The sequence below is a fragment of the Haemorhous mexicanus genome, chromosome 9, assembly GCF_027477595.1.
Source record: "Haemorhous mexicanus isolate bHaeMex1 chromosome 9, bHaeMex1.pri, whole genome shotgun sequence".
Taxonomy (NCBI): Eukaryota; Metazoa; Chordata; class Aves; order Passeriformes; family Fringillidae; genus Haemorhous; species Haemorhous mexicanus.
Genome location: NC_082349.1, coordinates 28,097,480 through 28,112,997, shown reverse-complemented (window position 1 = coordinate 28,112,997; position 15,518 = coordinate 28,097,480). Strand labels below are relative to the sequence as shown.

At 44.9% G+C, this 15,518-nt stretch overlaps 1 protein-coding gene across 1 annotated transcript; it reads right to left on the bottom strand.

Annotated features, from left to right (window-relative positions):
- Window positions 1-3,350: 3,350 nt before the first annotated feature.
- LOC132331310 (torsin-1A-interacting protein 1-like) lies at window positions 3,351-13,792 on the bottom strand. The gene is made up of 6 exons (XM_059854649.1): window positions 13,594-13,792; window positions 13,314-13,382; window positions 10,335-10,436; window positions 9,425-9,484; window positions 6,867-6,926; window positions 3,351-5,887 (listed from the first exon to the last, which is right to left on the bottom strand). Exons 1-6 carry the CDS (start codon window positions 13,763-13,765, stop codon window positions 5,094-5,096), a joined length of 1,257 nt encoding a protein of 418 aa, XP_059710632.1. The 5' UTR covers window positions 13,766-13,792; the 3' UTR covers window positions 3,351-5,093.
- Between the last annotated feature and the right edge of the window lie 1,726 nt (window positions 13,793-15,518).

Genomic DNA, 15,518 nt, shown 5'->3' with positions numbered 1-15,518 from the left:
TTTGTAAAAGAAAAAACCTTAAATCTAAGGATCAAAAACTGCAGAGAATTAAGGTCCCATTTCATGACAGGGAGGATGGTGGCAGATCCCCAGAGTGGGCTGATCAATGGGTAGCATATGAATGTCAACAACACAAATTCTGCATGAACTGATGCCCATTGCCTTGGGTTGGTCAACTGAGGCAGAGCTTTAATCTGATCTTGCACTCCCAGCTGCCTCTTGGTCCTGCTGCAGTCCCTGGGAGCTTGCCATGGGCTCCCTCCATGGGAAGGGGTCCCCTCTGTGGGCCCCTGGGTGACTTCCAGCATGATGGCTGGAGGTGCTCAGCCAAGGCTGCCAGGCCCTGTGGGTAAACTCTTAGAGTCCAGCTGACACAACTGAGCCACTGAGGCAGGGACGTGCTCTATGCTTGCTCCCCTCAAAGGCTTGCATCCTTACAAGCAAACTGTCAATGCTAACAAATGCTAAGAGTAGGCAAGGAAAGGATGACGTGGCTGTGTGGTACTTGGAGGTGGGAGATGACCCCTGGCAGCCGTGACCCATCAGGAACACAGGCACTGAGTAGAGATGTGATCTTGTCTCTGGCCCAAAAGTGTTTCTGTAAAAAGAAAGGGATGTTTGAAGGAATTGTAGAGCAGCCTGGCTGCACCACAAACATGCTGATCCAAGCCTCTCACTAGGAATAGTCCCATTCACTCCAATCCAGCATTTTTCTTGCTCATCAGTACCCAATGAACTATCCATCATCCAATCCATCATCCACACCATGTAGGTGATGTAGTCCTGGGCACTTCCTGCAGGCATCCACAGCTGTGCCGTTTTGGCCCCTCATTTAGCTGTGTCTGTCAGGGACAGCAAAGAGCTGGGCTGTGTATTACAACCCAAACCTCTAAGGATGGGTGCTTTGAACTCCCAGTCACACCAGTGAAGCCTCCCACATCTGTCCTTGTGGCATTTTCCATCCTCCTGACTCTCAGGTTGCCCAGAGAGGTGATGGGATTCCCCGTCCCCAGAAACACTGAAAGCCAGGTTGGGCAGGGCTCTGAGCTACCTGACCTGGTGGAAGATGTCCCTGTCCACGGCAGAGGCAGGCTGGACTAGATGGCCTTTGAAGGTCCTTTCCAGCCCAAACCACTCCATGATTCTATGATCTTGCACTGCCTCTGTAGTAGGGTATGACAGCTTGATCAGCATAGCTGAGCACAAGCTGCCAAAAGCCCTTGGGGAGGATGAAGGTGGGCTGAGCTAAACATGACAGAGCTGTCCTACACTAAGGCCCATGGCTGTCCTGAGGCACCACGAAAGAGGGCAAGTTTAAGGGAAAGATTTGGAGAGATTTGCAGAACCAAGATCCTTTCTCCAGCCTCTAGGAGTTGATCCTGCCATTACTTTTGTCTGCATTCCAGTATTTTCTGCTACAGCCTGACCAAGCAGGCAATGGAGTCCATGGTCTCTGTGTTTGTTGCCCCTTTTGGTATCAGTCCCTAACAAGAGGACTTCTGCTGGTTGCTCTGAGCTCCCCTCAGCAGTTCTCCATTCCTGGCTGAAATGTAACCCCACACACACTCTGCTTCTCTTTTGAGGTCAGGGACAAACCAGTGGCTCACCTGCCTGGAGGATGGTCTCTGGTCCCTGCCTGAAGCCTTCTGCAAGCTGGAGTGTGAGGCACCTCCCACCGTGGCCAACGCCAAGCTCCTGGTGCCGCGGTGCCTGCGGGGGAGCCACGACGTGGGCTCGGTCTGTCGCTACAAGTGCAAGCCTGGCTACCACGTGGCTGAGAACACAGCAGACAAGCCTAAGAAGTAAGTCTGTGGCAGGTCTGTTATCACCATTTCTTTCCTCCTCCCAGTGTGTGCAAGGAGCAGAGGTGATAGGACAATGGCTGTCTTGAAGACCCGGCTTGATAGGTGGTAGAAGGCAGAGCAGCTTGCTCTGATCACACAGATTTCTTGGAATACAAGAGGCATTCCCTGGTCTAGGTGAACCTGGTGGGAGCAAGGTGCTGTTGCACACATGAGTGTGTTAAGTACTTCAGCCTGAAACAAGCAGATCTTCCTGTGCACCTCAATGTATTTGTCACTCTGTGGAAGTTAAGCACCAAATTAAGTGTCTGTGGAACCCCAGGTAATGAGACATTTACAAGATGTTGGCAGATTCCTGGAGCTTCTATCTTCCCTAAAAGCGATAAAACATAGAACAGAGGCACTGCAAGAATGAATGGCTGCCTTCTGTCGGGGTTAACATCTCACCCACTGTGCCTCTTGGCTAAATTTAATATCTCCAGCATTGGCATTTCAATGGGAGATTTTTCCTGATGCTTCAGGGAAAAATTCCTGGTGGCTCACTAGCCCTGCTCTCAGCCAGTATCGAGATGCTGGGGGATAAAGCAGCCTGTGAGGAATACACACATTACTCTTCATCTCTGGCTGAGTAGGAGTTGCTTAATGAGATCGGCATTAAGTACCTGTGGATATTTAGTGAGAGCCTTTTAAGGACAAAGCCACAGTGAGCTACAAAAGGATCTGCTGCTTCAAGAGCAGGTAGAGTCTTCTAATCCTGAGCCTCTCCCCTTCCTAGGGAAGGGGCAATTCACTATATAATCTTGGTTTTAATTTTTTTCAGACTAAGCAGCACAACATATTTGTAAGTACAGCTTTGTAGGCTTTCCCCACAGTTCACAACAACATCAAGATTTTCCTTTGGCTAGCACAACATTGTCTTCAGTTTCCTGACACCTTCCTATTTTCTCTTGAACCAGGAATACAGCTCTTTAATACCTACAAGGAAGAGAAGTCTTAGAAAATAACCTGAATTAAATATGTTCTAATTGTATATGTGTGCAATCTCCTGTCTTTGTATTGCCACTTAGTCTTCTTTTTTGTGGTGGCCAGTTCTGATAATTTTTTTTAAGTTACTTTTCAGTAAGACTGTCCCTCCAGTCAGTTCACAGGGGACTGGTTTGTACACCAAAAGTACAGAGCATGCAGCTAGGAGTGGAACAAGGATGAAGTCATCCCTTTTGTCAGCTGCTGACTCTTGTGTTGGGCTAATGAAACAAATGAACCATATCATTAGTTCCAGCTGAAATCAGAACTGGGGAATTAGTACAAGAACACCAAGTAAAAGACAATTCACAGCCATTTCCTGACATGTTCCCTGTCAGACAAAAGCCCTGGTATTATGAAATGCATGCATCTGCATCCCAGTATCTACAACTCCACTCAAGTTTCTTAAAAGTTCTGAATTTTGCAAAGGGTTGTATTTTAGGCATCTGTAGTTGGTCAAAGGTGAAATGAGCAATTTAAACATGAGGGAAAAAGAAGTCTGACCACTTAAAGTCTTAAAACAGCTTTATAAAACAAACAATTATGTTTATTTTGAATCATTACTAAAATAGTTTACATAATATACAAACAAATATGCTATGAGGACAAATTTGAAAATAAGTCACAGTTGTTTTTTTTTAATAAAAAGCATTTGTCCAGTGAAATGTTCATAATGTAAATGCCATCTTTTCCTTCCTGAGCTATTAAACATCCAGAACAACAGCACTTCCATGTCTTCTTACTGTTTTTATTTCTACCCATTAAATTAGGAACATTATCCATTGCTGGCTCTCCACAGTTAGAACAAATCCACCTCTGGTTTAAGTGACCACAGCTCTGTATCTCCCAAACTCTGCTCTTTTATATGCTTCAGGTGATTTTGGTCAATTCTACTTAACACCCCCAACCTTGCCTAGCAGAAAGAAGCCAGAAACTCCAGCTCCTCAACAGGTTTTCCTGGTTCAAAATTTTTTTTTTTTTTTTTTTTTTTGCAACAGGACAGTTCAAAGGGCTTGTGAATGAAGGATGGGCCAAATCTCTCAGCTGCTACAAGAATTATTAATTTGAGAGCATCTTCACACATTCCTTCATACTCAATAAAACCACATGGACATGGACCAATAGCCCAGAGCATGAAGTAACAGCAATGTAATAGAAGTGCTGCTATTCTCTATTTTTTACCCAAAGTATTTAGCAATAGAAACAGGTACTTGTTGTGAGGAACTCTTGACATGAGAGACTAAAAAACATTTTAAAAGCATGCTCTGCAAATCTGTTCTTTGCTAGAAATTTATACAGCAAGCAGCCAGCTATACACAGATACAAGAAGTTATTTTTTTAGGATATCAAGTACCACAAATAAATAGATTCTCTCAATGCAAAAATAATGATCTTATTAAAAGGAGAAATAACCTATAGCTTCCTAAAGTTTTGTTTGGAAAGGAGATAATATGTACACAGGGATGACATTTTATCATTTCCATCCAGATTTTACGACTTGCAAAACTTTGAAAAAGAGTAGAAAACTCCTGCAAGCAGCCAGGCAAAGAGGTACTGAGGAATTATTTAAGTGACATTACTACTGACTTTAAGCAACCTTTGTACCTCATCTTTTCTCTTTCCCCAGAACTGTTTGGGGTAGGCTCATTTAAGGAAGAAATGCTTGCTGAAAGGTTCTCTACAGGTCACAGATCTTTCAAGCAATTTTGCTACTTCTGCAAGTGGCCAGAGAGAGCTGACACCTATGTTGTGATCCAAAGGATCAGGAAGGAGCTTGTGCTTAGACTCACACCACTTTATCATCGTTTTCAGTTTATTTCTTATGTTAGAAGTAAAGTAAGCAATTCTGGGAGATGAAGGTGATGGTTTTACATTCTGTTACCTTGTCAAATGTGATACCAGCTTTATGCACCACCAGAGGAGGATCCTCACAGCAGAGCCAACGGTGCTTAAACACAGGTTCAGAGGCAGATGAGTAACTCTGAACTGAGGCACAGCAATGTTCAGCTCCAGGATACCAAGGCTGATTGCATCACTGAACACAATTTACCAGCAACCAATAAGTTCCTTGCTTACACTCTGTAGTTTACTTAGCGAAGTCCCAGTTACTTTGGCAGAAACAACTCTGCCAGTTGGTGCAAAGGCTCTGCACAGAAAGGACTGGTTTGCTGCTGCCTGAGCTCAGCAGCCACGCTAAGTTCTTCCCTGTTCTGCCTTGCACAACACATTTTGTGTCTTCCTCCTTTCCCAAGCGCTCTCCAGCAACTTTTATGTGCACCCCTCTAGAGGGAGGCCCTTTTCAGGCCAAACAGGCAACACAAGATGAGATATCCGGCTCCACAGTCCACTCAGCTTATCTGTGTCCATGCCATTGTAAGAACTAGGAACATCTGAACTGGTGAACTTTGCCCAGAGGAAATCCCGGACCTTCTCCTCCACTTCTTGAAAGGTGAGGCTCTTTCTCAGTGACTGCTCGTCCAGGAGAACTGTCAGCACAAGGGCCACGTCCTTAAACGCTGCATTCTCATGGTCACAGTACTTGTAAAAGATTAAGGTGGAGCCTGCAGGCAGTGACTCAAATCGATGCACCACTGCCACCTTCCTGCCTTCACTGAACCCAGAGCTGAGCTCTGTGTCCACCTCCAGCTTGACAATGTCACTGTCCAGCACAGCCTTGTCCACCCCGTCGATGCTGATCGTGGTGGCATTCTGGGATGAGGCAAAAGCATTGGCAATCTCGTTGCTGAGGCACCTCAGGGCCTTCTCAGCTTCCTGGCCAGCTGTGAGCAACAGGATAGCAGGCTCCAGATGCACATGGGAAGAGTTAAGACGTTTCTCAAGGGACACACGGGCTTTTCTCCACAGTCTGGGGTCCTGGCTTTGGTAAGTATTTTTTAGTTTCTCCATCCGGGCCCGAAACTCTTGCAGAATTTCAGCATCTCTCCTTGAGGAGGCTCCACCTTGAATTCCACTCCACAGGAAATAAAGCAGTGGGACACAAATTAACAGAACCAGTAACAAAGTCCACATCTTGTGAAATCCATTTTGTGATTCACTGTCATCTACAGAGAGATGAAGCAAACATGAAGAAAACAATGTTTTAAAAGGCATCAGAAGTCAACAAGTGAAAGGAAAATAAGAAGAAACAAAACAGAGAACACAGTTTTGAACTCATCCACTTTGTGAAGTGACAACATTAAAAAAAAGAACATTTTTACATATTCCCACATTGACTGAGATTAAATTAGACCTTCTTCTGCAAAAGGAGCTCTTAAAGTTCATCAATATTCCATTCAATTTAATAAAATCCAAACTAGGAGCTTAAAATGGTTCTGGAAAAGGTTAAAGCTTCTCCTACATTTACAGCCTCCAGAAAGGATCCTACAGAAAACCTAGCTGCACCAGAATGGTTTCTGTGTTATTTCTCTTTCCTATTCCCTTAGGATAAAAATAGTTCCTGCAGCAATTTTTGCATCTCAAACACTGGTGGTCAACACTATTAGAGAACGTTGTGGCCTTTGGATCAGTGAGCTTCACAAAGTACACACAGCAAACATCAGATAACAGATATTTTGATTTGGTTTAAAATTTCAGATATTTTCATTTGGTTTCATATTTGAACAGTTAAATTAACACTTGTTTCATGCACTGAAAGCAAAAGGATTCTGTTCCCAGTAAGATGAAATACACCAATCTTCCTGGAAACAGGAAGAACCGCATTCCTTTTGTTACCCTTTTGCACCCTAACTTTTATGAGGACAGCAACACAACAATAATTAAATAACACCACCACTAGCCCTGCCTCAGTTTTAATCTTGTAAACATTACAGATAAAAGACCTCAAATTCAGGTGAAAATGTTATCCATTATACAACACCCTTCCTTCCTTCATGCTGATGACACGTCCTAGCAAGTAATTCATCTGTTCTAGCAAGGACCCTCAGGTTAACACCAACTCCCAGGAACTGAAATACTTGGAAAGGCATAAAAATGGTTAAATGTTACACAAGCATGAAACAGAAGTGAAAGCTGAAGTCTTACTTTTGGCCAAAGGCTGTGACTGCTTCTCTGTACTGGACTGATACCGAGATTTACTTCTGCCTGTTAAGAGATTAAGAAAGGAACATGAGAAGAACACTAAGACAACAATTATGACCAATCTTCCAGCAGGGAGTTGAAATCACCAAATTGCATTATTTTGAACGAAAACTTTTACATGCAAAATTCCACAAAACTTACAGGAAGGGTAACAAAGCACCCTGCTGAACCAAACCCAGTCCTGCTCAGTTGGAGCAAAGGTGAGGCTGTCACTTCATCCCCACCCCCAGGTGGGGCAGGGTCAAGTTCAGGGCTTTCAGTTCCTTTCCAGATCATTCTCCCCCTTGTGCTCAATAGAATCATCTTGAACCACGAAAATTACACCTTCACCACTGTCACCAGCCTGAGAAGTCTCACTCCACTGTCAGAGCAAATCTCAATCTCAGCTCTTTGCCAAATGCCAGTTCCCAAGCCATCCTCACAACCTTGCCTAGAAAGCACAAGTCCCCAGCCTACCACAAATCACCCCCAAAGATTTCCAACTCTTGAAGAATTATGCAAATAAAACTCAAATTCAAGCACAAGGTGATAAAATGGAAGAGATTTAACAAGCTGTTATTTTCTGCACAAGGATCCCATGTCCCAATTAAGTCTCCTGATTTTGCTCAAGAATTTGAGAGGCATAAAAATGGAAAATTAATTAATGGACACACTAGATAAACAACATAATGCAAGACCTAAATAGAAAAAGCAAAGCAAAATGTTAAATGCACAGTCTTCTTTTCCCTCTCCATGCAGCTTGGATTGGAGGCCTGCTTCATCAGCAGTCAGTTTCTTGGGATGAATTATGCTTTTAAAGCAAAGCTTTCAACTTCAAAATATACTTTTGGTCTATTTAAATGGGCTCAGACAGCAAAGTACAAGAAACATTATCCATAAAGTGTTATGAACAACTTTCCCAAGAGACCAGTATGAATATATACTGTGCAATTTTTGGTCAGCATGTTTTCTACATTTAGCCAGTTAATTAAAAAGACAGGAGAATTTATGGCTCCTTGTTGAACAGCAACTGGATCAAAGCTGAAGGGTCTTTAATATATAACCAAATCAGGACACTGTCAACAGCACTATTGAGAATAAATTGCAGTAGTTATTTAAAGACACTGAAATAAACTCCATAACCTTGTTTCTGTATGAATGTGATTGCAGAAGGTGCTAAAAGAGCTCTGGTTTAAGCTGGGGCTTAACTGGCTTAATAAACTGCAGTATTCTGTAATTTCAACCCCCTACCCCAAAAGGGCACAGCCATGGAGCTTGTCACCGGCTAAACTTATCTCAATCTTCTAAGAGTTAACAGCTCAAAATCACCTCGATTCTGTCATACATCACAGTGCAGCTCTGTTTGCACACAGCAGGTTTCATATTTAGGTGACAGCTGTAACTCATGCACTAAAGGAAAAAATAATTCAATGAACAATCCAAAACCAAATCTTACTCTGCCTAAGAACTGTGCATTGTTTACAACACAATTTGCAAAAAGACCCAGTAAATTTTGTCTTGCTTAATTCAAAAAGTCTAACTTCTGAAGACACCTTAAAGATTTCAGAGTTTTAAGTGATCTTCCAAAGTTCTTCACCCTATACACAATTAACAACTCCTGCAGCACCTGGAGTGACACAAAAAAGTAGAACTATCAGACAAGATAGAACTCTGCATCAATTCATTCTTCAAAGGCATTTCACAGATGTGCAGCTACCACAAGATGAACTTCTCTTCCTGATAGCACGATGGTTTAAAAAAAAACAAAAAAACAAAAAAAACAAAAAACAATCAAAACAAAAAACCCAAAAAGAAACAAGTACCCTGCAGGTTGTTCAGACTGAAATCTGATTTACAGAACTTCATTTATCTGTACCTATACTTGTTGAGGATAGAAACAAGCACCAAGATTTTACTAAGAATTCAGAACATTTTTTTTCTTCTTCTTTCAAGTACTCTTCCAACAGGAAAAAAAAAAAAAAACAGGCAGAACCTAAAAAAAAAGTCCAAAAGTCAGAAACACTGGGAGCTGGTTGTTAGATAAGCAGACTGGATTTTGCCAGCAAAGAAAAATGCTGCTCCTTTTCAAGAGTATAGGACAACTAATTCAATCACAGCAAGCCACCACTTCTCAGGGGAAGGGTAAAAGGGAAGGTTTGTGTACAAACTAACATTCACTGCCACCAAAAGGTGAAGGTTTTGTTCCCCCTCCTCAGCTTACCCCACAATGCCTCTACTCCAATGCTCTGCACTTACTGTCCCATGAGTCACCTCCAAAAAGAAAAATAAAAGAGAAAATGGAGCACTTTCTGTGGTCAGCAAGCTGAATAACCTCATAGAAAGGCTCTGACTGGAATATGCTGCCTCCTCCAGTTTCTGTTTGAATCTGCCTCCTGAGTGCATGCCCATCTTCCCAGACAGTGTCCCAGGGCACAAGAAAAGCCAGAAGCAGAGGAAGGGAAAATAACTCTGTCCTTTTCATCTAATGACAGGGAAAGACTAGGTTCTCTTCTTTTACTTACTCTGTGGTGCAGAAGTTGAGTAGCACTCTTGATTCTTCTCAAGGAAGTCAGCCTTTATTTCTGAAAGCAAAGCACAAATGGAAGAACCCAGTAACCACATCAGAGGTCAGAACAGGACAGACCAGCCATCCATGCTTCTGGCTCTTTCTATGAAATCCTCAAAGCTTATCAGGGCAGGAGGATATGCTGTGCTGCCAAACCAAGCCTGCAGCCTAGGCACAGTCTCTTGGACCCCTCTGAGCTGAAGAAAGCTACTGTTATCTGTTAGGGCTTAATCTGGCCCTTCACCCCAAGGCTTTTGCCAATATGACAAATCATTCTTCTTATGTCTTCTTTTAAAAATACATGTAACTTCCTTCTGTGGCTAAAAATTATCCCATTGTTTTCTCATTTTATCTCCCCATTGCTTCTGCAATACACATGGAGAAAAATCTCTGAGCAATGAGCAAAGTGCTCCCTCACCTTGAAATTACTTGGTGTAGTCTCTCCCCCTGCTAAAGTCAAAGATAATTCACCTCCTTAGAAAAAGAAGAGTTTTAGTTTTCTTTGCCTGGGGCAATTAAAGATCCACTTTCATAAGTTTTTTGAAGCAGGTATGATATTACTCTTCTTTTTGTTTTGCTTTTCAAAAACCACACAGTTGGATATTGATCAAAGTTGAAATCTGCCTTTTCTTGAAGTTTAAGGTTTTTCACGCAAGCAGATTATCATCATATTATAACCAGTTTTACTTTGGCTCAGGCAGGAGTACACATTTAAACTTTATTTATTTTAAAGAAACCCTTTTTCATCCATTCAGATTTCAACTCAAAAACTCCCCTTTTTCTAAAATAACTGAATAATTGTCATTTTAATACATTTAAGCAATAATTTGTTACACCATGGAAGAAGTACTGATAAAAGCTGTTACCTTTTAATGGTGCAGAAATGGTTGGTTTCTCAGTTCTGTTACTGTCATGAGCCTTTGCATTTTCCTTTACTGGATTCTCTTCAAAGTAAACTGTAGTACCACCTGTCAGGAGCAAAAAAAGAATAAAAAGAGGATTGGTAAGATCATAAACCTGAAGGACCAAGTTGTAGTTTCAGAACATCCATGACCTAAATCAGTGATTTTCCAAGTTATGAACTCCCAAAAGTTACTCTCTCAAATTGCAACAAAAAGCAACTAAGACTTGAAATGCTTATGGTAAATCTGAGTTCACCAGAAATACAGCTGTCTTCACTACCACACGCTTCTTTAAAAAAAAAAAAAGTTAGGAGTTCTTGGCTTAAAAAGATGAATATTAGGAGCCAGGAAAGTCCTTATACTAAGGGACTCAGTGTAAACACCATGGGACTATAGAGAGTTTTTCCCACAGCTTTGGGGGCTCAACTTGCAAACAATAATTGTGCTTTCTTATGCAGCATTGGGCAGAGGGGAAAAGAGACAGAAGCAAATACAGAAAATAAGTTCCCTTTTAATGGAGCCCAAGCCATCCTTTAGTTAGGTCTCATTCTCTCCTAATCCATACCAGCAACCTAATTTCACCCCTCAGATAGGTGGGAAGAATCTAAGCCAAATCTTTCAGCTGTTTGCCAAATTACAGAGCCATTCAGCTGTGAAACCCAGCTTAGTTACTGTCACTAACTAGAAAGAGTAAACCCTGTAAGATATCAGGGGTCCCAGAGCAAAGGTCAGGGCTGGGAAACCAAATGCAGGAAAGGATAAAATGCAATCCCAGAACCAAGGGGCTGACAAGAAAAAGCTCAGGTATAGAATAAGAAGCTGTAGAACAGTTGAGGAACTGAGATTGTGGGCACAGCTATCAAGCATCAGCAGAGCAAACAGCAAAGGGAAGAATACAATGGGTAATTTTTTTTCTAACATTCACCCTGGGCCCTTTTACTCTTTAAACAGCCCAGGTTCCTGCAGGGGTTCAGTGTGTTTCTGTAGCTCTTTTACCACATGCCAATGGCAATGCACAGCTTGCCACCTAGTGTTTAGTAGTTTTATTTCAACTAAGAAAACAACCTTTTTCTAATGTGCTCCAGCAGTTTCAGCACACCACTGTATGTCAAACGTACTAAGGAGAAAAAACAAAACCACCTGACCCATCCAAACCACAAAAAATGGAAAAAGCTGTAAGTTTTAAACTATGATAAGTCACAGGTGGAACAGTTGAGTATTTCCCCATGCTTAATGGGGCCCTCTGTTTTAAACCTATCTTAAAAAGCTATTAAGTGACTGATTTCCCACAAAGCTCCTCAACAAATTATGTTCAGGAATGCCTAACTACATAGCCATAATATTTCACTATGTAGCCAGGTTTTACAAGGAAAACCTCCTAAGTAATTGTGACCAGAAGACCACTAAGATTTATGAATCTGAAGAGGGCTACTCAGGCAATCCCTACTCTTAATGCCTCTCCCTTTCTTGGCATCAATCACTATTTTTTGTGTTACAGAGACTTCTTAGAAGTTGTAGAAAGGAAAGATCAATGTAAGACAACTTCCATGGAGATTGCTAGGACGTATCTTCAGCTCACTGATCTAGAAGCTGCCCTAATTCAAGGCAGGGGGTCTTAGGCTCTTAAAACTCTGCAAGCTCTTCTTAAAGCTCTTAAAGCTTTCCAGCTCCCCAGGCAAGTTGTCCAACCTGTATTTAAAACCCCTTAGCAGAAGCCAGGAACCAGTTTCTCAAGGTGTGGTTTTGCTTCCATTCTGTTCTCAGGGAAGCAGGACAATTCTGCTCCCCCAGCAACCCAACCTGCTTATTCCCCTGCCTCACAGACCATCCCCTAAGCTCTGCAGGAAAAGCAAAATACTGCACATCTATAGATGGGGGAAAACTAATCCTCTGCTGCTATATAAACAATTAAAAGTCTGTTAACATACTTTTACACCTGTTGTGCCTATAACCCACTACAGCTGCTAAGAGCTGGGGAGGCTGGGAGGGAGAGGAGCCTCATTTTTAGAGGCATCTAATTGAAAACCCAGCTTTCAGCTGTACCTCCTGAAGCAGCATAGCCACGTTTAAAACACTGAGCTTATTACGCCCTGTTAGCCACCATGTGGGAGCAAGAGCTTTTTTCATAGATAAACCTCTGTAGTTGCCTAAAGAAATACCTATAACCTTCCTCAAGATAAGATTTTTTTTTTCCCCATGCCTCCTGGAAATTCTGCTTCTGGAGCAGAATACAGGCAGACAATTCCTGGTGACAAAAACACATATGGGAATGGAGAACAGTCTCAGGCTATCCCAACACATCCCTGAGCACTGCCACACTCCAAAACAGAGAAAAGAGGAAGGAAGTACAATTTAATCACAGTTTCCTGGTGGAATGACAGGCTAAAGCCACATGACTATGTTACACTCAGTCAGCTAGCATGTTTCTATAGCTTGGAGAAAGACACAAGTTTCATCAACTAAAGCAACAAGCGGCTGCCACACAGCACTAGCACAGCAGCCCAGTTTCCAGGAGCAAGTCCCAGAGCATCCTTGGTGTTTCAAAGGAAGGAAAACCCCAGTTATGCATTTCCTCATAAACAATGCTGCCCCCGGTAAGGAGCACAGCCACTGAGGGATCGATTCCTGCAGCTCAGCACACCTTATTTAAATCCTGCCTTTCAAAACCAAGCACTGTTAGTAAAATTTGAAGGCTGTGCTACTGTTCTAAGTGATGCCCTAGGAAAAAAACAGGCAGCTGAGGGTTTCAGGGTGCTCTGCATGCACCGATCCTTCAGAGGATCGCTTCTCCTCCCATCCCTCGCCTATCGGGTAAGAGCCACAGCGGGATTTCCTCACCTATGCGCCACGGTAACACCTGCCGAGGAGCTAGAACCCAATAAACCACATTTCCCTGAGCGTGGGCCTTTCCAGCCCCTCCGGAGCTCTGGGATCGGAGCCTACCTGGCGATCTGTACGCTTTTATAGGGGGTCGCGTCAGGGAGTCTGGGGTCCCGAAGTGATGCTCCTCCCCTGAAACGAGACACAGGTGAGAAGCACAGCCGGCAACTCAGCTCAAGCCCACCGGCCTGACAGCCTTCCAGGAGCACCAGGCTCACCGGGAGCCCGCGGTCCCGTCCCAACACGCCCGGAGAGGAACCACACGGCGCCCGCCCGCCCCGCCCCACCGCGCCCTCAACCACATGATCCACCGTGGGCCGCTGCGCCCGCCCGCACCGCTCACCCTGCATCGCGCCGTGCTGGGCCGCGCTGTCCACCTCGTTCTCGAGCTCCTCCGGCCGCGCCCCCGCCGCCAGCCGGGGGCTCTTCCGCCGCCGCTTCAGCCCGGGGCCGTCCGGAGGAGCCAACCCGGGACCGTCCGGCGGAGCCGCCTCGTCGTCGCCGCTGCCCACCATGCCGCTCGCCGCCGCGCCACGCCGCCGGCCCCGGCCCCGGCCCCGACCCCGACCCCGACCCCTACCCCTGCCCCGTCCTCTTCCCCGTGCGCCCTCCTCCACCGCCTGCTCGGGCCTGCAGCTACCGCCTTCCCGCGGCGGCGGGGGCAGCTCCGCGGGCCTCACTTCCCGCGGGGCGGGACCGGCGCTCTCCGCTTCCGCCCGCGCGCGGAGCGGCCGCCGCGGCGTCACGTGGTAGCGCGGCCGGTCCGCCATGGCCCCGGCACCGCCGAACCCCCTTGGGGCCCGCAGCGGCGCCCGGATCGGGATCGGGCCCGGGCCCCGCGGGAGCGGCCCCTGCAACGTCCGTCCGGCGGCCCCGCGGCTGCCGCCCCCCAGTGAAGAAAATGCGGGACGGGCGCGGCACCCCCGGGCCGGCGGGGCCCCGCGGGGGCGGCCCCTGAGGGCAGCCCGGGCCCTGCGCCTCCGCTTCCCACCGCGTTACTTTCTATGTGCGGCCCGATCGTAGCGCAACGAGGCCGGTTTTGCATTTCTCGGAGGTAGAAAAGTCTGTAGAATAAGAACAAATAGCAGTTGAGTAGCAGAGAAGGGGAATTTGGAAGTACTTGGAGGGACGTGAGATCCTGTGGTGCTGATAACGCACTACTCAGTTCTTCAGTGTGGGAATCGTTTAGGTTAATCAGATCTGGAATATGTCACTAGGCATTTCACTTTTCTTACCTGTTTGTTCAGATGCATTACTGGCAACAGGGCTTTTTAAATGTGTTTGATTGCAATCTTGATAAAGCTTTTTTACCCAGGCATGTGGTAGAGTTCCTATGGCTGGAAGTTTTCAAGATGCAATTTGATGGGACTACAAGGTCTCCTCTAGACTCCCTCCCTAGCAGCTCAAGAGCAGCTTGGAGATGAGTTGCTAAGCAAATAGAGACCCTTTTACAAATTCACAGAATCACAGAATTGTTCCAGTTGGAAGGGATCTCTGGAGATCATCCAGTCCAACGCCCCCCCCAGCCAAGGCAGGGTCACCTGGAGCAGGTGACAGGAACACATCCAGGTAGGCTTGGAATGTCTCCAGAGAGGGAGACTCCACTCCCTCCCTGGGCAGCCTTTTCCAGTGCTCTGCCACCCTCAGTGTAAAGAAATTCTTCCTCATGTTAAGGTGGCACTTCTTGTCATTTAGTTTATGGCCACTGCTCCTTGTCCTGTCACTGAGGAGAGTCTGGCATTTGTGCAATCCAGCAGGACGGCTGGATGAGGGAAGTGCCTTTCAGCCTCCACTCCTGTGTCTTCTCTGTACAAAGATTTCAAAACAAAAAATACCCTAAATTCTTTACTAACTCACCATAAATGTTGCAGTTTCACCCAAAAGCAAGTGAGTATTTGTGAGATAAGTTATACATACCTCCTACTGTACCAGCCCTAAATACTGTTATTCTTTTCAGTCCCAAAAGCAGAACACACACATTGATCATTGTTTTCTAAAGCAAAAATTAAAGAGGATGTAACAAATACGACATCAGGAAAAGAAAATCATAAAACATTGGCAAGATCCTTTTTTGTAACTGTTTTGTGATGACTTCACGCCCTAGGCCAGCCAGTTAATTTTCCTGCCAAATGACTTTTTGAGAACCAGGTTCTCAATCTGGAGAGGCTGAAGGGAGCCTGCCCCCCTTTGTCACACCCTTGCCACCAGTTTTGTGACACTTGTGCTTCCATGGAAAGGGTGGCTCCTCAGCCCCAAACACTGTGTTGA